The sequence below is a fragment of the Varanus komodoensis genome, unplaced genomic scaffold, assembly GCF_004798865.1.
Source record: "Varanus komodoensis strain SLA01 unplaced genomic scaffold, ASM479886v1 scaffold6_4, whole genome shotgun sequence".
NCBI lineage: Eukaryota > Metazoa > Chordata > Lepidosauria > Squamata > Varanidae > Varanus > Varanus komodoensis.
In genome coordinates this window covers 18,085,375-18,109,648 of record NW_025336347.1, presented here as the reverse complement: position 1 = coordinate 18,109,648, position 24,274 = coordinate 18,085,375, and the positions used below count along the sequence as shown (strand labels likewise).

The 24,274-nt window shown below is 39.8% G+C and overlaps 1 protein-coding gene across 2 annotated transcripts in view; it reads right to left on the bottom strand.

The window, feature by feature from the left end:
* The window catches only part of ARIH2 (ariadne RBR E3 ubiquitin protein ligase 2), a 43,170-nt gene that overhangs the window by 8,219 nt on the left and 10,677 nt on the right, over positions 1-24,274 (bottom strand). For both annotated transcript variants that reach the window (XM_044451802.1, XM_044451803.1), the window contains 9 exons: positions 9,397-9,464; positions 7,404-7,467; positions 5,586-5,733; positions 4,972-5,093; positions 3,962-4,071; positions 2,155-2,272; positions 1,033-1,083; positions 900-921; positions 537-688 (listed from right to left, as the gene is read on the bottom strand). In XM_044451802.1, coding sequence (XP_044307737.1) covers positions 537-688; positions 900-921; positions 1,033-1,083; positions 2,155-2,272; positions 3,962-4,071; positions 4,972-5,093; positions 5,586-5,733; positions 7,404-7,467; positions 9,397-9,464 — 855 coding nt within the window. The remainder of the gene's footprint in view (positions 1-536; positions 689-899; positions 922-1,032; positions 1,084-2,154; positions 2,273-3,961; positions 4,072-4,971; positions 5,094-5,585; positions 5,734-7,403; positions 7,468-9,396; positions 9,465-24,274) is intronic.

The following is a 24,274-nucleotide window of genomic DNA, read 5'->3' as shown; positions in this document are numbered from 1 at the left end:
TCATTTAGCACACCTCTTGTGCTGATAAACATCTGTAAAATTCAATCATTCACTTAGAATAAAAGCTAGAAGGATGGTAAATTGCCACACCTTGCTGAGACAGCTCAGGAATTAAAATGGTTGGTTTTTAAATGAATCCAAGTACAAAGGACTTGATGAGATTTCCGCCAAAAATCCTGCAGTTCTGCAGCCAGCTGCAGCTGATGGCACCCAGAGAGCTATGTGCAAGAAGTACACTGTATACTGGCTGAAACTGCAAATGGCCGTACAGTTCAGACTAAAGTAGGCAGTGTGGAACATACAGACATACATCTCATCTACAAAGTCTATTTTGGAGAGCATAACTGATCCATTCTCATACCACATATATAACCTTGAGGAAGGATCTAAATGTGGCCACAGCATTTTCAGAAGCCACATTATGCATTGCTGGAAGAGTGGTTCTTCATACAGTCATGTTGGCAGTGACCTTTATACAAGGCAGGGTGCATGGAAAAGGCTACACAGTTAGCTCTGGCCAAGAAGGTGTCTCCTACCCTCTCAAAATAGAACAAGTACTTCTTAAGAGCCTCCCTGGCCTGTGCTTGCTGACTCTGGTTTACAATATCAGGATTCTCTTTGTACCGACTGCATTCGTAGTACTCGCTGCCATGAGTCTTCCAGTCCCCCAGACACATCCAGCAGAAGTCTACAGGGGATAAGAGGAGTAAGAGTTACTGTGCACGCAACAGCTTTAAAGACAAGAGCAATTGCTCTACAGGGTGAAATCCTATTGAAGGGCTCACCCTGTATTTTTTACTGAAAGTGTTTTAACAGATCAGCAAGACAGTCCCTAAAGCAAGAGAAAAAACTTTTACCCAACCACAACAACATAAGACCACCTGATACTCTTCACTTACCATGCTTGCATTTGGAACATTGCTGGAGGGGAAGAGGAACAGAGAGACAACATTAACAACACACAAGTTAGGAAAGATTTGGCTTAAAATCAAGCAATGTTTTTAAAGGATTCCGAGTTCAAGAACTGCTCACCATGTGATTGCAGCCACCATTCTTTTCAATACAGATATTGCACTTGGGACACTGGGGAGAAAAGAGAACATTAGATCCTCTCAATTTTTTTCAGTCAGACTGATTTTTCTGTTAGACTATTCCTTTTAGCTCTCTATTCTTCCTATCTTTTTGTCTTCTGTGGATATTTTAGTCTCTGTCTTACTTTTTTTTTTAGGTGCACAGGAATATGATGGTCTGATATCAGGACAGACCATCGGTCCATTTGGCTTAATACTATCCACACCAGGGTTTTAGCCAGGAATCTTTCCCAGGATTCCCACAAATAGAGGGAATAGATCTTGGAACCTTCTGCATGCAACAGAAGTGTTCTGCCATTGAACTACGCTCCCCAGACCTCCATCTGACCAGCTGGTGATCAGAGAGCTCAGTTTTCATATCCCTGGTAAAAAAAAAAAAAAAAGTCACCGAGATCAGGGCTAGGAAAAACTGAGCTTGGAATGGTGTTGTCACTCCAGTTATTTAGTATTCGGCTGGATGAACCCATTATTCTGATTCAGCACAGGGCTTTATCATCCATCATCCCCATCCATCTTTCTTAATTAGTTTCTCCTTCTTTCCAACTCCCTTTTCATATTCTCCATCAGCACCAACTAAAGCCTTCAATGGCCTTGCTTCCATTTTATCTACTCTTCGTGCTGCACATCTATACAGAGCCCATATCCCAGTGCCATTTTTCACTGCAGAGGAAATGTATTCACTGTTCAAGAGACAATTCTTTTTCATAACACTTCGTTTGCTTTAATTTTTTGCTCTATTTCTTCTAGCCATAATTATTTTACATCTGTAAGAAGGATGAAATATTTAGTGTGATAACTCCCTGGAAAAACTTAATTGGATCTAGTCCTTCCTTATGAAAAATACAAGAGACATTACTCTGTATGACCTAAGTTGCATTACATGCTTGGATCATCATGGAGTATTTAACCCGCAACAAAGTCCTCTGTTTATAACTCTACACAAAGGCTTGTTATTGGAAGCTTGTTTGAGAATATAAGCAACTTGAAAGCACCTTGCCAGACCTTTCCCACACCCCAAAATTTCTTAACAGAAATTGCATTATGAATGGATATACACACTTACATCTTTAGTGTGAGCACTGATGTAGTTAGCAGTTTCAGAGTCATCTGCACATTTAGTGAGCCATTTTCGGATGGTGGCACAATCCGTGGGAGCATGGTACATCTGCCGACACTTGAAACTTAAACAAAGAGACGGGTATGTCCACTTTCCAGCAATCCTATTGTACATAACTAAATAGTTCTTTGTAAGTAAGAATTAAGAGCACCCATATACAGTGCTGTTTCTACTCTGCAATTCTGTACAACTGGGGTGCAAATGTTATCCCCAGAGAGGTCCGCCTGGCGCCGTCGTTATTTGTTTTTCGGCGCCAGGCTAAGACCTTTTTATTTAAGCAACATTTTAAATGCTAAATACAATTGAATTTTATCTGGCCAGGGCGGCTTATTTTATAATGTGAGTTTTAATTAAGATTATTTTATATGGATTTTAACTTGTTTTATCTATGTTGTAAGCCGCCCCGAGGCTTCGGCGAATGGGGCGGCATAAAAATGTTTTAATAAATAAATAAATAAATAAAATATTGCCCAAAATATGAACAGGCAAGAGATAGTTTTTGAAAGAAACGGCTGTTGAAATAGTCAACTCTTCCTAATGCTGCAAGACTAAAACTACTTCTCAGCAGTTTTTCTAAAAACTGTTTCATAGATGTGGCAAATTTTTGTTATAATGTGATTTTAAATTCTTAAATTATGGTGTATGGCCTATAGGCTATTAAACCGAATTCCTCTTGAATTAAGAGAGGAATTTGCTACTGGATACAGACTGTAGAATTCTGCTAATCTATTTTTTAAATGCTGAATTCAAATAAAAATCTATTTTCAAGTTGTGCTTGAAGTCAGAGGAAGGGCCATGTAGAGCCTCCCAAAGTCAGGTGACTGGGCTTCAACACCCCACTTAACTCTTTGCACATCCCCTTCCCATCATACTAGAAAAAACAGAAGTATGTGTAACATATACATGGGCTTAATTTTATTTAAACATTCATATACTGTCCTTTGCAGCAGCCTCAGGATGGCTTACAGAAGATAAAATAATATAAATAACAATATAATAATATAAAATATAATTAAAACATTCAACAATAAAACAAATCAACAACAATATATCATTTCATAACTAAAAATAGAAGGGGTCTCCCGGGCAATCTAGTCTGACCCCCAGCTCCAGCAGGCTCCGCTCACAACATGCCCACCATGTGCATGTCTAGCCTATTCTTGAATTAAAGAAAACAAAGAAAAAAGGAAATAAAATAAAATTTGCAAAACTCCTACAAACAACTGCGTTCAAGTCTAGTTTGGTGCAGTTTCCAATTGTACAGTGCAGAATATACACAAACTACCCATCTGTAACCACATGCTACAGTAAGCAGTAATATCATCTTCTAGATTCATCTTCTAGATCCTTATGAACACCTCTTCTTGTTATGCAATCCCACACCCTTGTGGTGACAGAACACAAAACACAGGTTACTGAAAACTGTACCATCAGAACTGGGCTGCTTGATAGTAAACAGCTGTTGTGACATTGCAGATTAGTTGCCTATTAGAACTGCAGCAGCTCTTTTGAGTTCACTATAATACATTAAAGATGGCCATTCAGAGCTCTGTCTTAAGTATATCTGTAAGATTCTCCAGTCATGGAACACACTTCCAGCTGCTAGATCCAAGAAGCAGTCTTGAGAGTCAGGCATTTTGAGCTCCCTAGGCTTTATCTGTCTGCACTTGGTTAGGCTGGCATGCATTTCAGCCAGCTCTTTCCACTTGCCAAGGAAAACCCCTCACTCCAAAATACAGTTTCACTTCCTTACCAGAAAACTTCATTGCAGCGATTGCACTGCACTCTGCGGGCTTTGGGCTCCTGTACCTGAATGACCATGGGGCAGTCTGCGCCAGGACAAAGCTGCAGTTGGAAATGGCTCTGTGAAGTAACATACCAAAAACCACATTAGAAACTGGTCTGAAAGGCAGTGGAGGCAAAGAGAAGGAAAAAGCAGTTACATCCCATTTCCCATGTACAAATGGTCTAATCCATCTCACTGGCAAGCAAATGGATGGGGACCTTGAAGTCCTTGTCCACAGTAATCTTCTTAGATCTCTAAAGAAAAGTAACCAAGAGGGAAAATGGAATAACAAATAATAGTTTATTGATCCAACATGTTTCTGAAATGGTCTGAAATGTACTGGAACAATAAGACCCTTTTTTTGGCTACTGCATTATATTATTTAGTTAATAAAAGCTTTTTCATACCATCCTATCACAAAAGTCTCAGGATGGTATAAAAGTCTTCTCCTCTTAGTTACTTAAGCTTATATTTGTTTTCTATAATGTCACCTTAAGCACACAGATAGATTGTCTGCAAAACTATTCAAGAAATAAGCTAATCTATATGACTGTGATGAGTTATCAAAAGGATACCAGATATAGAATCTAAAACTCTTCTGAGGAGATGGATTTGCTACATATACTTACATAAAATAATGTTTCTTAAAGAAAAAAAATAAATACAAGTAAGAAAAACTTGCTGAAATAAACAGATTGAAGGAATTTATATTTTGTATTGGCTTGAAACCACTTCAGCTTTTGGCACTTAAATGAAGCTGGCAAATGAAAAGCTACAGAGTGCAAAAAGAGTCAAATATAGCTTACAAAGAAACCAGATTTGCCCTTTTCTGCACACTGCAAACCTCCATTTAAAAAGGTATGGAGAGGTAGTGTGGGCCATCCTGGTTTACATAGTCTGCAAAGCATAAGCAAATTCACAGAAATGTGTGAAAGCATACAACACACAAACCCTTGATGGGAAAGGACAAGCAGTACCTCAATGTAGTCCCTGAAGAGGTAGCGTCTGTATTTGTCTTTTAGCTCCTCACTTGGTAGCAATGGAAACACAAAATCCTCTGGAGTCCGAAGCAGACAATCCTGAGCCATGCAGGAGACTCCTGTAAAAAGACAGCCACAAAAACTACTCTAAGTTAAGGATATCCATTATTAGAGGCCTCTGGATATTCACAAAACCCCCCAAAACTGCAGCCCTGTCAAATTGCTAATATGCAATTCAGTGGAATTTTTGGGACAGCAATACTGTCACCAAAACTGTTTGGCCAACAGAAAGCACTTACAAGCCTTTGGAAAAGAGAATGAAAGTAAAACAATAAGAACAGCTGACTCTATAGAAAGCAGATAATAAATCTGTTGGAGAAAAACAGAAGACCATGCCGAGGCTGTATGAGTTAGTCTGAAGTCCCATAACTCATGAAAGATTTGGAACACCAATTTTCTTAAAAACATATGAACATATGATTTTTGCTTCCTATATATGACTATGAAAAAAGGGTTGCCAGCTAAGAATAAAGTTACAGAGAAAGAGAGTGAGGAAGGAGGTGCCAGTGTACACTCCCCCCAAAAGACTCCTTAACAATCTATTTCCTCACCAACTCCAACTCCATCCTTGACAAGTACTGTACAGTGCTGCTCCCAACAGCTGCGGCAAAACTGGTGCTGACAAGCCAGAGACAACAAGTTTTCCTTTCGAACAAACTGCATACATACTGCGCAGTGCTGAGAGGAATGTACCATGGCCTGATTGGAAGACAAAAGAAACATTTACAGGTATGAAAATCAGTTGTAGTAACCCATTTTAGCAAAATTATGGTCCTTAGATGATAGCAATTTGGAGAGAATATCTGGTCCAGTTATCATGTAACTTATTTCATTCTTTGTAGGAAAGGGTAACATGAAAAGTATGAAATGAAAAACACTAATTTATGTTCTTAGGTTGTGCTCATACTTAGCTTTCTTGATCAGGCTTATAGAATACACCAGTTTAACTACTTCTAGTCACACTTCACTTTCCCTTTGTAATAGTTTCTGACAATTATTCACATATTGGTCACGTTTATCATTCTTTTGAGAAATGGTGTAATGTATATCCTATTGCTTTGTGAAGATGAAAGACAATGAATGAAAGGACAAACTGGTCTTCATTCCATGGCCAGATGAAAAAAGACTCCTTTTTGTATGCTACCTGCCTTGCACAATAAACAAATCTCCAACAGCAGATAATATAAATGGGCTTTTGCACTGAAAGCTGCTAGTGTACTGTCTTACAAGTTGCTATAATTTTGAGCATTTATATTCTGCTTACACCTGCAATTTGCAAAGCTGTGTGTACAAGCCACAAATAGTAAAACTAAAACATAAAAACAATACAAAGAATCAGTAACTCTGCACAGGATTATAACCAGCACTTCCCACAGGCTACTGCAGGATACAAGGGGAAAGGAAACACTACAAAAATATGAACTGCCAGATGGCAAAGGTTGTGGAAGTAACAGCAGAGTGGACTGCTTGACACCTTGAGTTACAAGTTGGTTGTTGGGGATACAGGAAGGAAGCTGTCCCATCGGCTATAGGATATGATCTAGAATGTTATAGAGGGCTGCCAAACACATTAAGTATTTGGAAAGAGATCCTGCAAGACACAAACGGGAATGGTGCAATATTGATCCAGGGGCTCGGCACAGGACTGGGGATTCTACAGAAGAAGGCAGAGGAGCAATGAGTTGCCACAAACTCATCCATAACTTTAGTAGAGTCCAGTGTAACTCTCCAATTTGCACATCCTGTTTGAAGCATGCACTTTGCTTAGAGCATTCTTGTATCCCTAAGAAGTAAAGCCTCAATCTCACAACAAAGTTTAAATATATAGCCATGTTTTTATCTAACAGGGAGTTACGTGCAACCTACTTTCCATGTCAATTTGTCTATTTTTCCCCATCGCTGAATGTTATTATTCTAGATATACTTGAACTTTCTGGATGTAAAAAGCAGCCTTTTTGAATGTAAAAAGCAGTGCTAATTTGGTTAGCCATCTTAAAACATATCACAGCCTTGCCTATTTTCAAAGATCACTATCACAACACCAGAAAACTACAATTAATCCTTTAATGTGTAAGTTAAGAATGATTTTTACAACAGCTAAAGATGGTCACCGATGCTAAAGTGTGAATTGCAGTGCCAAGGGCACGTGACTGCTTTTTATAGCTAACATTCTCACAAAATCTTAGCACAAAACCAGGAGACCCAAAAGTAGTGCACAAGCTTCACCCTCAAGAATCTCATCTCTTGTGAAAAAGAGAGGAATGAAATAGAAGCCAGCAGAAAACAGACCAGGAGACAAGAGAATTGGCCCTCAGAGGACCATAGAAGGAGTTTTAGTAAAAAGTGTGCTGGAGCAGCCAGTTACTTACGTGTTTGGATGAGGCTGGCTGAACTCGTGCTTCCACTAGTAACTGGACAGAATTGGACTTGTGCCTGAAAACCAGAAAGAAGAATTTAAATCAGAGGGCCATGACTACAGAATTGTTAACAAAATGCAGCTGCAGATTTTAGTGGGAAATATCTATGCTGATCATGAATCATGAACTTATCCATCCTCACAACCACCAAGCAAAGGAAATCATTATTACACCCATCTTACAAATGAAGCAGGAAACTGATGCAGGGAAAACTACCTTTCTCAGACCCAAGAACGCTAGTGAACCATACCCCTCATAATCCATGCTCTGTTAACCATTTTCATATGGTCAAAGTAGCCCTACAACGCTTCCCAGCACTTGACTACATTAAAGTCCCAGTATGTGATACCAGGGAATCATAGGACTGCAGCTCTGGAAATACAGCAGGCTCTCAAAACAGAAAAATGAGTTATTTCCAGAGGTAATAAAAATATTGATACTAACAGTATATACCTCATGTATCAGGAAACTGCCATTCATTCTATCCTGGTTGTATCACACATGATGGGATACACTAGGGCAGTGATGGTGAACCTATGGCACCCCTGCCACAGCGGGCACGCAGAGCCCTCCCTGTTGGCACACGAGCCAAGTCGCCCCAGCAGCCATGCACACATTCGGAAAGAGTAATGGTGCCAGGTGACGATGTCACTCATCAGCCACGACTCGCTGCAAGAGGCAGTGGCAAACAGGTGGCCAGAGGCAGGCACAGCAGCTGTGGTGGGTGTGTCAGGAAGGGAGCGGGCAAGCAGCAAACAGGTGTGTAGAGCGCTGGCGGTGGCGCCCTCCTCCTGCCTCCTCCTCCCAGCCCGCAGCATGTTAGCAGCCACCCAAGCCGCCCTCTTAGTGCAGTGGTGGGACCCTGTCGACTCGGTAGCCGCAGGCGCAGCCAGGCAGCCGTGCGCCCACCTGCCCGCTCCTAGGCCGGGCTCCCACGCCAGTGGCTGCGGGGGGGGGGGGCAAGTTGGGTGAAGGGAGTGAGCTACGGTGTCAAGATGGCGGAGCAGCAGCTGCAGCAAGGAGGAGGAGAGAGAGGGCGGCTGGGATCGATATGGCACTTCCTGGGGAGGGAGGCCAAAATGAGGAAAAGTGGAGGCTGGAACTGCTGTGAAGCAAGAGGAGTGGGCATGTGGCAGGAACCCCCCTCCCCACCCAACCCCACTTGCCAAGGCTTGGCAGCGTCATGGGGACGCCTCGAGGAAGATCCCAATGGAAGCGTGGAAGGGATCCTCGACAGCCTCTCCTCACATTTAGTTTAGGTCTCCCCCCACACCCCCATCCACATTCTGCCCCTCCGGTGAACTTTCAAGCACTGCCAAAGCTCCTGAGGCATTCCTGGTGGCTGGTTTGGGGGTGAGGAGGGAAGGAGGGAGCGAGTGCGCGCGCCCAGGCGCAAGCAAGCCCAGCATCCCCCGACTTGGGGATGCTGAATGTGAACATGGCTCCTCCTCTCTGTTATTGTATTTTTCTTTTAAGACAAAAGATGTTAATGTATGAGTTGTTTTTTTTCTAAACCAAAACCTCAGTATTCAGGTTTATTGCAGTGTTGGCACTTTGCGATAAATAAGTGGGTTCTGGGTTGTAGTTCGGGCACTCGGTCTCTAAAAGGTTCGCTGTCACTGCATTAGGGCAACCTTACAAGTAAGTTCACAAAAGTTACTACTTGCAAAGACTTTACACTCCCCTATGCACACTTGTAATTTGTGGTCTGAGGAAAGAAGAGGAGAACCAACATTTTGCAAAGCTTTCCAATATGATCATTTGGAGACATTCCTCACTCACCAAAGGTGTCTAGGCAAAGAACTATTTACAAAGTTGAAACTTACTTCATACCCTTGTGAGCAAAACATGTAAGATTGTCTTAGATACCTTTCAAGAGAAACAGCCTTTGCTTTTGACAAGGAAGAATGAGGCAAGCTGTCAAAATTTATACATACATACTTACCTTTCCAAAATTTCTGAGATTTGCCAGTGGAAGTTAACTAATACAAGCTTAGCGACTGCATGAGATACCTAAAAAGAAAAAAAAAAGAAAATACAAATCAAAGAGACTAATATTCTTAGAATATTGTAGCATTATGTTGCATTCAGGTTTAAATTTGCATTAAATTTAGACCCATTATGAAAGCTAGCAGCTGGCACTTGAAAACATTGGCAAAAGCAACAAGGGGGAAGGAGCGGGTCCAAAAATTCCTGCCTCATGATTTAAAGTGACTGACAGTGCCATAACTTTGACACCCAGTCAAACTGCCATTTCTTTGACCTTCCTTGAAATTATGAAGATTTTACTGGGGGCGGGGGTGAATTGGAGAGAGACACAATGAAGAACCCTCAGAGTTTCAGAAACTGCATTCAACTTTTGAATCCAAACCACATGAAGTATGCATACAGGAAACCAGAATGCAGTTATAAAAATGGAGAGTCACCAGACAGTTGTCCTTTAGTATATTTCATACATGCAAGGCCATGGATACATACATCCCCAATGCAGATGAATTCATTCAGCTACATTCTCTGGTAATCCTACAATCTCAGCTTGCTTCAAACAAGCTTTCTGTCCTCATAGCTGCAAGATAAGACCTGAAAAATGCCAGACAGATCAGTGTAGGTCTGCCAGGGTTTCTGTACCATTCCCTGCACTTCTTCAATGTCCACTATTACATTTCCCTTCTATCCTATGCTGCAACACGTGCTCCATGCAAAAGTCTTCCAAATGTTTTGAATAAACTAATCCATGTAAAACAAAAATGATGTTAATAGAAAAATGCAACTATAGGCCACTTGTACACTTTATTCTGTGCACAAAGGTTTGCTTCCTTTGCACTGAAAACCTTAAACTTTGACCCAAACTCTACCAATCCAAGTGACTTGACAGCTGAAGAAGCATTAAATACTCTACAATGGTTTGGGCATTTAAGATTAGCCTGTACTCACACAGAGGTCTCCATATCATAAGTGCAGATAACAAAGGCAGCACAGGATTAAGCATCAATTCCCTACGGAGAACACAGATGGATGTAAAACCTATCAGCACCAAAGTCCTGAGAATCCGAATCACCTTGTGCCCTAGTGCCAGACAGGCTGCGTGAACTTCTTCCTAAAACCTGCTATCTCCAGTCTTTCCATCAGGCCCAGCAGGAGTATGCAACACAACAAGCATGACAACTTTAATAAACTTAAAGGAAGTTTTGGAGGGTTTATTATTTTGTTGCTAATTGTTGTTGCTTTGTGTATGAACTCTTATGAATGAATGCCCCCCAAAACATAAAGGGCTGTGTCTTCCTTTATAGAATCAATCCATCTTTGGTCTTCCTTTTCTCCTTCTGCCTTCAACTTTTCCTCCCATTATTGTCTTCCATAGTGACTCTTGCCTTCTTGTGATGTGCCCAAAATACGGCAGCTTCAGTTTTGTCACTTTTGCTTCCAGGGAACATTCTGGCTTGATTAGAGCAGGATCCATGTGTTCATTTTTCTGTCAGTCCAGGGTATTCACAAAACACTCCTCTAGCACCATGGCTTCAAAAGCATTAATTTCTGTCCTGTCAGCTTCCTTCACTGTCCAACTTTCATACCCGTAAATAGCAGTCAAGAATACAATCATGTGGATGGTCTTGGCCTTGGTCTCCAGCGAGATGTCCTTACACTTGATTATCTTTTCTACTTCTCTCACTGATGCCCTTTCAATTCCCAGTCTTCTTTGTATTTCTCTGCTGCAATCTCTCTTTGAATGGATGACTGAGCCGAGGGATGCAGAATCCTTCACAGTTTCATTTTCTTCATTGTTGACATTGTAAGAATTTCACAAACTCAGAGTCATGATTTCTTTTTCCTTAATGTTCGGCAGAAGTCCTGCTTTTGCACTTTCTACTTTCCCTTTCATCAGGAGTTGTTTCAATTCAGAGGTGCTTTTTGCCAGTAAGGAGGTATTGCATATCTTAAATTATTGTCCTATCTTCCACTAGTTTTCACTCCTTCCTCTGATCCTAATCTAGTTTTCCTTATGATATATTCTGCATACAGATTGAACAGATAGGGAGATGGTAAAGCACCTTAAAAAACATCCCAGGAAACTGCACTTGAACTTAATTCTCAAAGTAGATCCCCCCCACCCCAGTTTTTAGGATGCTGCAACATAATGAGAAACTTGAAGTAACTCAGTTGTAAGTGCACTAATATGATGCAAAGGAAAACATTGCAGGGAAGCAGTTTATAACAAATCACATTAAAAGACTGAGGTTAACTAGGAAGCTTCAGTATTTATTTGGCTGGTGAACTTAATGTTTTTTTCCTAAAGTGCTGGTTATTGCTCACATCTGAATGCTTTTATTCATTCTTGGTTCTTTGGTTCCAAGCCTAATAAGCAGAACTATCGAATAGCATTTTGGATAGCTTGGAATTTTGTGAAATCTTTTAGTTCACATTGAATATAAAAGCATTCTTCTCCCACCACTACCACTGTTTACCAAAGCTTAATCAGAAAGTTCTTCAAACAGTCTAGCCCTTTGATGGCATTCATGAACAACTATTTTAGTACCAATATTTCACAAAAGTTTTTGCACCTCCATAATTACTCTGCTTGCTTCCCCCCTCCAACTAACTCAACACAGACATGTGGGTTTGGTGGACAAGTAGCCAGCTTCACTTTAATTCTTTCTTCTATCTGAAGACAGCAAAGGGAGCGTACCACAACTCTCTGCTTTTCCTGAAGGTCAGAAATTGAGTGCCCTTTCCTCAAACTGTTGTTTGCATGAGCATTCTCCAACCTTGTGTCTTCCAGAGATTTTGGATTGAAACTAGGTAGCGCTCCAGTCAGAATGTACCAGGATGGGAGAAGACCGACTCCCAGAAGCAAAGTATGTACTTCCTAGATGGAGTACTTTTCAGCTACTACCCAGAGCATCAAATCACACGTAGAACCTCAACATGTCCTACAAGGTTGTCATATATCCACTGAGAAGGTTCCCTTTCCATTCTGAATACTTATGGCCCGGTGTTATGGAAAATATTTGACAAGATTTCACATGACAACTATGTCTGCAGCTGAGTATTACTGCATTCACTCTGTCAGTCTGGTCACATGATGCGCACTAGCTCACTAGGAGATATTCATAATGAATGCAGTACAAGATTGATAAGTACAACGTGCCTAACAAACAGGCCTTTTATTCAATGTGACAGTCATTAAGGCAGCAAGAAAATCTCTAATTAAATCTTGGAATAACTTGTTCTTCACTTTGAATCTGCATGCACTAGCCTTAACTCAACTGGTCTCCTCCACGCAGCTGAACTCTCTTCACTAGTGCTACTAGGATTCAAAAAAAGCCCCAATGCAAGTCCCAGTGATGCTAATATTTAGTCTATATTTTCCTTGTTAGCTTTTTAGTAATGATTCTAGAAATACAAGATTATACGGTAAAATCATTCCAACATTCTTCTAGTGCAGCTCCTACTTAGACCCCAGTGTATTTTTTATGGTATAATATTCAGCATTTTTGAAATCCACTCTAAGTACACTTCAGCAATCCTTACAACAGCCCTATCAGGTAAAGCAATATGTCCTCCTATGCAGGTGCACATGCAGAGACAGCAGAGGCAAAGACAATGAGAAAAAGAGAGACTTGCCTACTACACCTATGGAATTTCAATTTGGAACCAGAATACTTTGTTAAAATTCTATGCATATTTACTTGAAAATGGGTTTCACTAAATAAAGAAGCTTGTATCCCAGTGTCACAAAGATGGGTGCGATATGCTGTTTCCACCAATTCTTCTTGAATCTGCAGTAGAAGCCTCCTCACAAGCAGTCTGATTTTAGGGTATCCCATCTATTCAGGAGCAGGAGAGGCTATAATAGAACATCTCTTTCTATCCAGTCCAGTTGGACTTAACTTCTAAGAAATTATGCATAGGATCAGGTTGCTCATATTAATAAGTGTGTTCTGTGATAATATCCTCAACAAGTGGCCACAAAGAAATGACTATGTTACCTGACATATTTTCATAAACTCAGATGAAAGTGAAGGTAAGATGTGTTAAAAGCTTATTTCCTCAGAAGCAGTTCAAGACTAAGGTAAAACTTTAAACAGGACTTTGATTCAGAGCTCACACTCTCAACCAACTTTTAAAAGTTGCTAGCTCTCAGTATCAAATATATTTTCAAAAAATATGGCAACACGTGCTATAGGCTCAAAAACAAAGCAGAAAGAAAGAAATCCTTTGGCTTTATTTATTTCTATGCCACCCCACAGCTAAAGTTCTCTAGGTGGTTTACACAGTCCACGAAAACAGACATTAATAATAAAATCAGAAAAATCATTAAAAAGTTTAAAACAGCTAAAAACAGATGATAAAAACACGCAATAGCAAGAATAAAATAACTATTCTGTGAGACACCTGGTGATTCCCCTGAAGCCCTTGGGTAGCCAAGTATTTCAAGGCCTCAGAAAAGAGGGCCATCTTAAGCTGGTGCCAAAAGGTGACAGGTTCAGCACCAGTTGGGCTGCAGAGGGGACGCTGTTCCATAGATGGGAGGCCATCACTGAAAAAACCCTCCCCCTTGTGGTCACCTTCCACATTCCCCTTGGAGTTGCTACTCCGAGGAAGGCCCCCAGAGCATGACAATTTGGTTTTTCAAGTTTCTTGATTTCCAAGTATATACCTTATTTCTGAAAAATTAAATTCACTATTTCACAAACAGATATAAACCATGAGCAGAGACAGAAGTACTTTCGACTTCTGACAGAGACAAAACAGCCACACATTAACAAGGTGACGGGGCTTGAGATTTTCAGAGATGCCAAGAACAATGCTGCCAGGAAGCCACACTCTCTCACCTGCCTGGTCTCCTAGCAGGGTCAGCCAAGGCAGAATGGCTGTATCTGAGACACCAGAATAAAAAGCACCCAAATTCTTCAAGAGTGACAGTTACATCGTCAGCAGTTAATGTGTACCTCTAATGGCAATGGAGGCAGGGAGGCAGAGTGGCGACTACGCAGCAGCAGAGGTCGAAGGCAATGCTGGAGCAGGAACTTGCACATACAACTGCAGTGACGAAGACAATGATAAATAACTTCTGAATTTTCTTACCTTGAAAAACCTATGATGAAATAATCCAAAATGAAACAAGAGAGTGACAAAAGAGGAGATTCCCAGGTCAGAAGGCACTCAACTAGTTGCTGGGGAAGGACAAAGGACAAGCACAAATAGCACGATCACCAATGATGCAGCTAGATCAAAGTCAAAAGGAAATATCGTGCATGATGTGCACAGGGGTTAAAAGAAAGTCTGATGCCACATAACTAACACACACACACACAACATGGATGTGAGGGGTATGAAGCAAGGCAAACTGTAAATCAAGAAATGGAACAGTTAAGTGCAATTACAAACTAAAGTGGATTGAAATAGAACATTTTTAGTCAGACAAGCACAAAGTGTTTTACTCTGGAAATGACAAACCAAGAAGAAACGGAACAGCTCTAATACTGAGGCACAATGTAGCACAGGAAGTAAGGGGCCACAAGGCAACATTTGACAGAACCGTATCAATCAATTTGTGGAAGACCTACAAATTAACTTAACCATCATTCAAGTGCTCCAACAACAGATGCTGAAGAAAATAAAATGTTATGTAGGCATCCAAGAGGAAATTGGTAGCACACCAAAACAAGACATGCTGATAGTCAAAGGTGACTGGAATGTAAAAGTAGGAAGCAAAGCAGAATCAAATACGGGAGAATTTGGCTTAGGAATCAGAAACAAAGTAGGAGAATGACTCATAAAATTCTACGAAGCCAACCATCTGTTTATTGCAAGTACATATCAGGGAGCCAATCAGCTGATTGTATGCATAGACATCACCAGATAGCCTATCTGAGTTCTATATTGGCTAAATTGGAAGTGACAAGTAGCAAAGCTGTATTCTCACTACCAAAACAAGATCAGAAGCAAACTGTAGTAGTGACTATAAACTCTTAATAACAAAAATCAGAGTAAAAGTGAAAAATGTCACTTAACAGAAGCATAGTGCCAAAGTACAACTTAAATAACTTCCCTGAGGAATTAAAAGTCCATATAAAACATTAGCATTACTGAACTCAACTGTGTTCTCAAACCAGAAACACTATTAGGGAAGAATGCAAAAAAAAATCCATAGCAGAAACAAATAAGCCTGGATAAATAATCAAAGAAACTTAATTGCTGTGGACAGGCTACAAGCAAAAGTCAACAGAAATAGGGTCAGAATCCTGAATGCAACTCTTCAGCGACTATCACACAGAGTCAAAAAGAACTATGACAATGATGAATGAAAAGAAACAGAAAAGGACAACAGAAAAGGAAAAATGAGACCTCTTCCAGAAGATCCAAGAAATCAAAGGGAAATTCAAACATAAATTGGTAATGCTGAAAGACCAAGAAGGGAACCTACTATCTGACCAGGAGAAAGGTAAGAGAAGGTAGAAGCAATACATGGAAAAACTATATGGAAGAGATAAAAAGATGACAGATTCCTTTGAAGAGTAATCCTATGAGGAAGAGCCTGCAATATTAGAAAGTGAACTGAAAGCAGCTCTGAAAGCACTTAAAAGGAATAAAGTGCCTGGCGTGGATGGGATCGCATTAGAATTATTTCAAGTGGCAGAGACTGAATCAGTCCAAATCCTAACAAGAATATGCCAATAAATATGGACAACAAACCAATGGCCCACAGACTGAAAGCATTCTATCTACATTCCAATCCCCCAAAAAGGGGTGCAGCAACTATAAGACCATTGCACTAATTTCCCATGTAAGTAAACTGATGCTCAACGTGTTGCAACCAACAATTTTATTCTATATGGAGCAAGAAATGCCTGATGATCAAGCTGGATTCTGAAAAGGAAAATGCACTCAAGATTGTATCACAGGTATACACTGGTTTCTGAAGCACACCAGAGTATTTCAAAAGCAGATCAGTCTATGCTTTATAGACAAGAGAAAAGCTTTTGACTGTGTGAAAGAAATGGGGGCGCCTCAGTACTTGATTATCCTGAAGCATAACCTGTAGAAATGCTACTGTTGGGATGGAATATGGAGAAACAGTATGGTTTCCTACAGGGAAAGGTATCAGAGAAGCGGGTTTTTTATGTCAATCTGTCCAAACTGTACACAAAACATACTATAAGGCAGCTACATTAGGATCATAGGAAGGAGTGAAACTGGTGGAAGATAGGACAACCGTATGTAAGATCATACCATCTTACTTGCAGAGAGCAGCTCTGAATTGAAACAACTCCTGATGAAAGGGAAAGAAGAAAGTGCAAAAGCAGGACTTCTGCCAAACATTAAGAAAACAGAAATCGTGACTCTGTAAGAATTCAATGTCAACAGTGAAGAAAATGAAACTGTGAAGGATTCTGCATACCTCGGCTCAGTCATCCATTCAAAGGGAGATTGCAGCAGAGAAATACAAAGAAGACTGGGAATTGAAAGGGCATCAGTGAGAGAAGTAGAAAAGATAATCAAGTGTAAGGACATCTTGCTGGAGGCCAAGGCCAAGGCCATCCACATGACTGTATTCTTGACTGCTATTTACGGGTATGAAAGTCGGACAGTGAAGGAAGCTGACAGGACAGAAATTGAAGCCATGGTGCTAGAGGAGAGTTTTGTGAATACCCTGAACTGACAGAAAAATGAACACATGGATCCTGCTCTAATCAAGCCAGAACGTTCCCTGGAAGCAAAAGTGACAAAACTGTAGCTGCCGTATTTTGGGCACATCATGAGAAGGCAAGAGTCACTATGGAAGACAGTAAGGCGAGGAAAAGTTGAAGGCAGAAGGAGAAAACAAAGACCAAATTTGAGATGGATCGAAGGAAGACACAGCCCTGAGTTACAAGAACTGACTGGTGCTGTGTGGGACAGGACATGTTGGAGAGCATTATTTTATAGTATCTCCATAGGGCAGAAATGATTTGCTGGTGTATAACAACAACAACAACAGCACAGTACTACAACATGCCCACCAGTCTGACATTTACCATGTTAAAGATATGCAAATATTTGCTAAATCAACTACTAACAGGCCACAAAATAGCTAGAAACAATTTTAAGTAGCTTATACATGTTTAGCTCATTCTCCTAATGCAACGAATTCCCTGTGAGGAATATTAAAGTCACTTTTCTTGAAATACAAATATACATGATTGTGTAATATGTGGTATTTCCCATAAAAAGTTTTAGGTCTTCCTGGAAGCACTACATTTAGGCTTGCCAAAGAACTAAACCAGCCATTTTGATGCTTTGCCATGAAAGAAATTTATTTTTCTTCACACAAGCACACCAAATGCCAAATCTAAGACTTAAAAAACCAAAACAGAACTCTTTCATATTTAACTGGGATAATAAATGGTTAGCTTAGGGAAAGTCAATTAGATCCCAACTTGAAAAGAAGTTCATTTGGCCCACATGGGTTTCATGAATTTCTAATCAAAGTTCACAAAAAAAAAAAAAAGGTTTATCTTTAGGAAAAGTGAGAACAAGACTGTTTCATGCGCACTGTGCTAAAATGTGTGCTCTCTCTCTCTCTCTGATAAACAGACACAAAGAAGGCAAAGACTAGTGACTATATTAAAAGTGGGAGTATCTGACACAGCTTATTGGTGACAAATCTAAATTGCCTCATATTAATTAATGCATTATTTTCTAGATGCGCCTGACTATTTTAATCTGTGCTTCTATTTTGCCTAGTGCTGAAAATCAAGCTGACCAGTTTGTCATTTTGCAGACCTATCTCCACCTCACATTTTGCATATGGGGAAAACATCTGCCCACCTTCAGTCTCCTAGCACCTCACCTGTCATTAACATTCCTAAAGAGTAGATCTATCCCCTATAAATTTTATTTTTGGTCCTAACATTAACTAGAAGCCCTTTTTATTGTTTTGGGAATTGCTCATAAATCCCAGTGCATTCCAGGCCTTAGTTTTCCTGACCTATAAGCACATTTCATGAACAACCCAATCCCTCAGTTTATATTATCTAAGCTCATATATGTTCTCCATCTCTTACTGTCTATGTTATTGTGAGACCTAAGTATGCTGGGGAGTGCAGAATGGAGGCTGTACTATTCTTACTGGCAAAGTGACATCTAGAGATTAGATTACAGCTTTGCTATACCTAATGAGAAGTTGTGTTGCACAGTGGCTACAAGGGTGAACTATGAGGAGAAAATGTCTGCTTCAAATTTCACTTGGTCTATTGTGCCTTCAACAAGTCACTTCTCAGACTTAAATATGCAGTACAAGAATAATAATGCTAACCCACCTTTCAAGTTTGCTGGAAAGTTTACTATGATAAAATGGAATACTGAATCCTTAAAATGCTAATTGTTTGATTATGATTACACTTCCAATGTCTAGTTTTTGTATGGCTGAACATTAATTCATGATACATAAAGTAGCCAGCCAAACAAGGTTTCCAAAGAACCAATTTGCCAACACAACGTACTAAAAATGGTCTCACAAAAGAATTATAGCTCTAGGTCATCAAAGCTACTTTAGTGACCATAATCACAGTACAGTTTAAGCAGTGCTAGGATTAATTACTCTAGATTAGACATTTAAGGTGACATAGTAGAAATCCCAAAGTACAACACATTTGTAATTAAAAGGCTCTCTGGGTTCAGTGAAGGTTGCTCATATAATGAAAGTCAGGATACAATTTAACTGAACAGGAAGTGAGTCTGGCTAAAAACAGAACCTGATTTTAATACCACCTTTGCAAGTGCTGTTCCACTGGCTGTAGAAAAGCAAGGCAGCATCCAAAAACTTTAAATAAGCAGAACGGGTAAAATTCAATGATTTAAAAAAAAAAATAAAATTTGAGTTTTCAATTTAAATTGGATTTTTTTAAAAAAATAAAATGCTTTTTAATGAAAAATCTATTTATAGTTAGGTAGGCATGCCATTAGTGGGGCTGGCTGGAGCCAGGGGGTCAAACTAGATGGCCTGGGGGGGGGGGGGTCCCTTATGACTTGTTCTGTTTCTGTTTCCATTTAAGATACATTATACTCCAAAGGTTATTCATCATAAATAAGGATTGGTTTAATTATGTAGCATGAGGCTGTATTTCATGCAATGGGGTTTGTTTTGTTTGGGGGGGGGGTTGGGGGGGAATGAATTCTATTAATCTATTCACAATGTCAGTAAGATTTCTGGACAATTTTTTCTATCTAGAAAATATTATCACAAATATTTAGTTTTACGGTTCTCAAAACTGTGAATTTGTGTCTAAAGAGATCACATGTTCTTCTTCGGAGCAACAACCTTATAACAGAGTTGAGAAAAAGATTTTAATTCCGTTGTTCCAATGGTAAATCTCTGTGCACAGAATCAACCCCTTTCCTCTTAAGTGCAAAGTTTTAAAAAATTCAATGAATAGAAGAAGCCTTTTGGGAGTGGAATAGATCATCACAAGAAGCTATGTGTGAGGGAGGGAGGCACAAGCAGTGAAAATGAAAGTGAACCTTTTCGGCAAAATACTCCACAAGTCTTGGATATTTTGGTGTATAACCTGAGGATTATTATATTATTCTTTCCCTGGAAGAGATAACAGTAGCAGGCTGTAAAAGAGATCCAGTCTGGGAATATTTTAATAAAGTCCCCCTACCTATGGGTAGGGCAAGCATGCAAGCAAATTATGGAGAAAACCATGACTTAAATCTAGTCTTGCTGACTAGAGATTTAAATCATGATTTAAATCACTTCTACCCTGTATTACATAACTTGCTCAAATTGAATTGCCTTAAATTCTGTTTTCCCCAGAAGTTTATTCTTCTCTTTCCATAACTTTCAAGAATGGGGAAGATTTGCATATGCCTTAAACTATCTTTGACAAGCATATTATCAACAGCCCTAAGATGAGTTTCTGAACTTATTTCTGCTGCTTAAACCCCCTCAATGGAGCCTTTGAAAACAGAGGTAACTGCTGAAGAGCAGGTAACAAATGAGAGAATAAAGTCATGAAAAGAGAAAACACACCTTCCAAGACATCAAAGTGCTATTAGATTTTCTAAACACATCTGATATTTAATATGCACAAATAGAACAGGATCAGACATCTCAGTTATGTCCCAATATACTTGTCAGGCTTCAGTGGGGCAACAGTTTCATTTGGCATCTGATTTGAGCTTGTGGACCATTAGAGCACTATCAATAAAACCATCATGAGTTCCAACAAAATGTTCTGCACACCATCCTTGGTGATAAGAGACTCAGCTGTTGCTGTCTTTAAAGTTCATGGCAGGCCGTATCTGTGTGTCATGATTATGCTAGATGGCTTAGCAGAAGTGCTAAACGCTGGCATCCGCAAGCTTCCAAGCTTATTGTTTAAATCTTCTACTCAAACAGCATTAGCCAAATACTTTCAGGAGACTGTTCTTTTCAGTTCTGTGTGTACAGAGAAATTGTCCTTTTTTCCAAGCAGCAATTAGTCATTAGTACAGTATGAGGCAAGAGTGCCTACCTGTAAACAGACCACCCATCATAGTAATGATAGGTGGTCTGTTTACAGGTAGCTCTGATCTGCTTCTCTTGCAATCTATGATTATTACTTCTCAAAAAAGACAATACAATTTCTAATTGCCAATTTGGAATTTAATTTTTTGCCCATCTCTAATAACTTAGGATGCATTTTGAGTTATTAGCATAGCATTTTGGGCTTCCCTTTTGCAATATTTAGAACGCAGCTGTGCAGAAAAGAAAAGATGCTAACTATAGCACAACCACAAACTACAAATGCTTTTCATTTACACAGAACATTCTTCAGGAACACAATAAAAGCTAGTTTTTACTTATATAAATTAACACATTATGGGTGTCTAAATAAAGAATGGTTAACTTCAGGCCACCAAGTTACTTGACCCCTATAAATTCTCCTCATGATCCTATTACATCCCTTGTATACTTTGGCTCTGGCTCCAGCTCCTTCACAGAACATAATAAACGAAGGAACTTGTTTGGTTCCAAAGAATTACACAGGACAGGTAGAAGCAGCATGGTAAAGCACACAAATTGCCTGTTCCAGCCATCTATTCATCCCAGAGGCAGTATTCTCCTTTGGACTGCTTTGCATAGTTCCTCAAAGAACTAGTAAAAGACAAAAGACAAGGGTCTGCAAAGAGTCAATTATGTTTAACATTTTAAATCTGATTTTTTTTTAAAAAAATGTGAATACTAAATTTCACTGAAGTAATAACTAGGCTAACATTAGTCCTACATTCACCTGAAATGTGAGGTATTACAGAGAGTAGTCAGATTGGGCATGTGCACTGGTCTCATGCTCTTCAAGCAGAGACTAGAATTCCCTCTGAAATCTTGCTAATTCAAGAAGGCAAAGTCTGAACTGAGGGAAGAAGAAATGGCATGCCTGGAGATGTAGGAGATGCTTGGCCCCACCCCTCTATCCAAACTTAGACCTCCTGCATTAAGACAAATGCCTAAATAGGGCTATTATGCAATCTGAAAAGAAGCATGTTAGAATACAAGCATATTATACAGTTAAAGTCTTAACTCTATGAATGCCTCAACCAGATATATTGAGTTAACATAGCCTTTCCCACAGAAGTGAATAACCAAACTGGCATTTCACAAATATGAATATTTACATTCTACCTACCAAACTTACAGATTTAATTTCATCAAATGGTAAGAAACTGTTATATTCTGACCAGTAATCATTGTATTTGCTCTAACCATTGGTATTTCATTTTTGTTTAGTACTCTCTTCTTGTGAGGGTGAGGCTGGGTCAAGACAGAGTGAAGACGAAATGAGAACATACACACAAGTTGTTCAGTGGAGTTTTTCCTGCACACTTGCCTGAAAGTAAGCCCAATTAAATTCCATGGATAGGATGATGTTATTAATATCTGACTCTTAGGGGTGACAATCACAAGACAGACCCTATTCCTCCACAGAGAAAAAGCCAAGCCCTCAAAACCATCTTATAATAATGAAACAGTGTAAATAATATTCTATTTTGTTGCGAATGAACATGGTTGGTGCTCATCAGATCTACACCATTATTTAGGAACTATGAGGTTTCAGTGGAAATTTGTTTTTAATAGATTCACCCATATTTGAACTTAAGCCTTCAACTAACAACAACAGGCTTTAGGGTGGGAAAAACAAGACAACTGCAAACACCTCCAACAGGCCTCCTCCAGATCCATTTCTATGTAAGCAAGTATAAAGTGATGCACTCTGGGGGGGCAGGGGAAATCCTAACTTCCTGTTCATACTGATGATTCTGGGACAGCCAGTGAATGATGAGCCAAAAAGGATCTTTGGCTGAGGTGGCTAGCTCAATAAAAACTTTGACTCAAAGTCCCACTGCTGTGAAATAGTCAGAATCAATGGTAGAATCATTAGAAAAGGAACTTAAAATAAAATTGCCAATCTCCTAATGTCTTTAGGCTTGGGGTGCAGAACCTGAGAGCCAAATCTGACCCTGAAGAGCTCAATCTGGTCATCCAGGATGCCCCAGAAGACCAACACCTTTCTCTTGTCTCCATCTCTTTACCCACAACTACCAATCACCTGGTGATTTCCCAGCTTTTCTGCAGCTTCTTCCCCCATTCTAAAAAGGGTAGAATGCCTCATCTAAGGCTTAATTACTGGTAGTAACAGCATTAAGCTAAAATATGTTGCTAATGTTTGTTTTAGGTTCCATCCCTTTCACTTTTAGCCCTTCCGACCACTGGGATGTCGCCCCCAAGAGCTTCCATGAATGGAATCAGCCCTCAGGTTAAAAGATGTTCTTACTTAGACAAATGTATGAGGCAACTATGCTTGTATTATTGAGTGCAATTCTGGGCACAAGAAGGTATTTTAGAGCTAGAAAAACTGCAGAAAAGTGGGCCAAAAAGAACAAGAGGGAAGCACAACTCCACTATGAGGAAATGTAAACAAGTTGGAAGCTCTTTAACTTAGAAAAATGCAAATAAGGAATAGATACAGATTATAAAATTATGCATGGTCATCCAGTGAAGCTGAGTAGTGGGATATTCAGGACAGATAAAAGGAAGACCACCTTTACACAGTGCATAGTTAATATATGGAATTTCCAACACAAGGTGTAGTGATGGCCACCAATTTGGACAAGAAGATTAGACAAATTCATGGAGAATAAAACTATTAGTGGCCACTAGTCATTTTGGCTAAAAGTGATCTCCAACATCAGAGGCAGTATGTTTCTCAACAGTAGTTGCTGAGGAATGTGACTAAGAAGGTGCTACTGCAATCACAGCCTGATTTTGGGCTTTTTATAGTTGCTGGTTGGCCACTGTAGAAACAGAATGTTAGGCTAGATAAGCCTTTGGCCTGATCCAGCAGGGCTCTGCTTATGCCCTGTTCTCCAAAAACATGCTGCACAATCCAATCCAGTGTTGCATGAGTAGAGTTGTGTGTATAAAACAGAATTTTCCCCTTCTGCTTCTTCGTCTTGCATGTCCTTGTGCCCCTCCAAAACAGTCTTTGAGAAGGATGGAAGCTGCAGCAGGGAAGGATTCTTTCCCCCTCCCTTGCTTCAATGAGACAACCTGCTCTGTTTGCAAAAAATGCAAGCTGGATAGCATGGCTATAGCATGGCTTCTTACCTGTAACACCGAAGACTGGATACATTAAAAAAAAAAAGTAGAAGTTTTGCTGGGAAGTAAGTAAATGATTAAGCAAAAGCAGCAGCCCTGGGTGATTTTGCTGCCCATGAGTGTTAAAGAAGTTCCATAAAAGGTGCTCATACACACAAGCACAACCCCTGTGCCAGGAAAACACAATCACACTAGACCC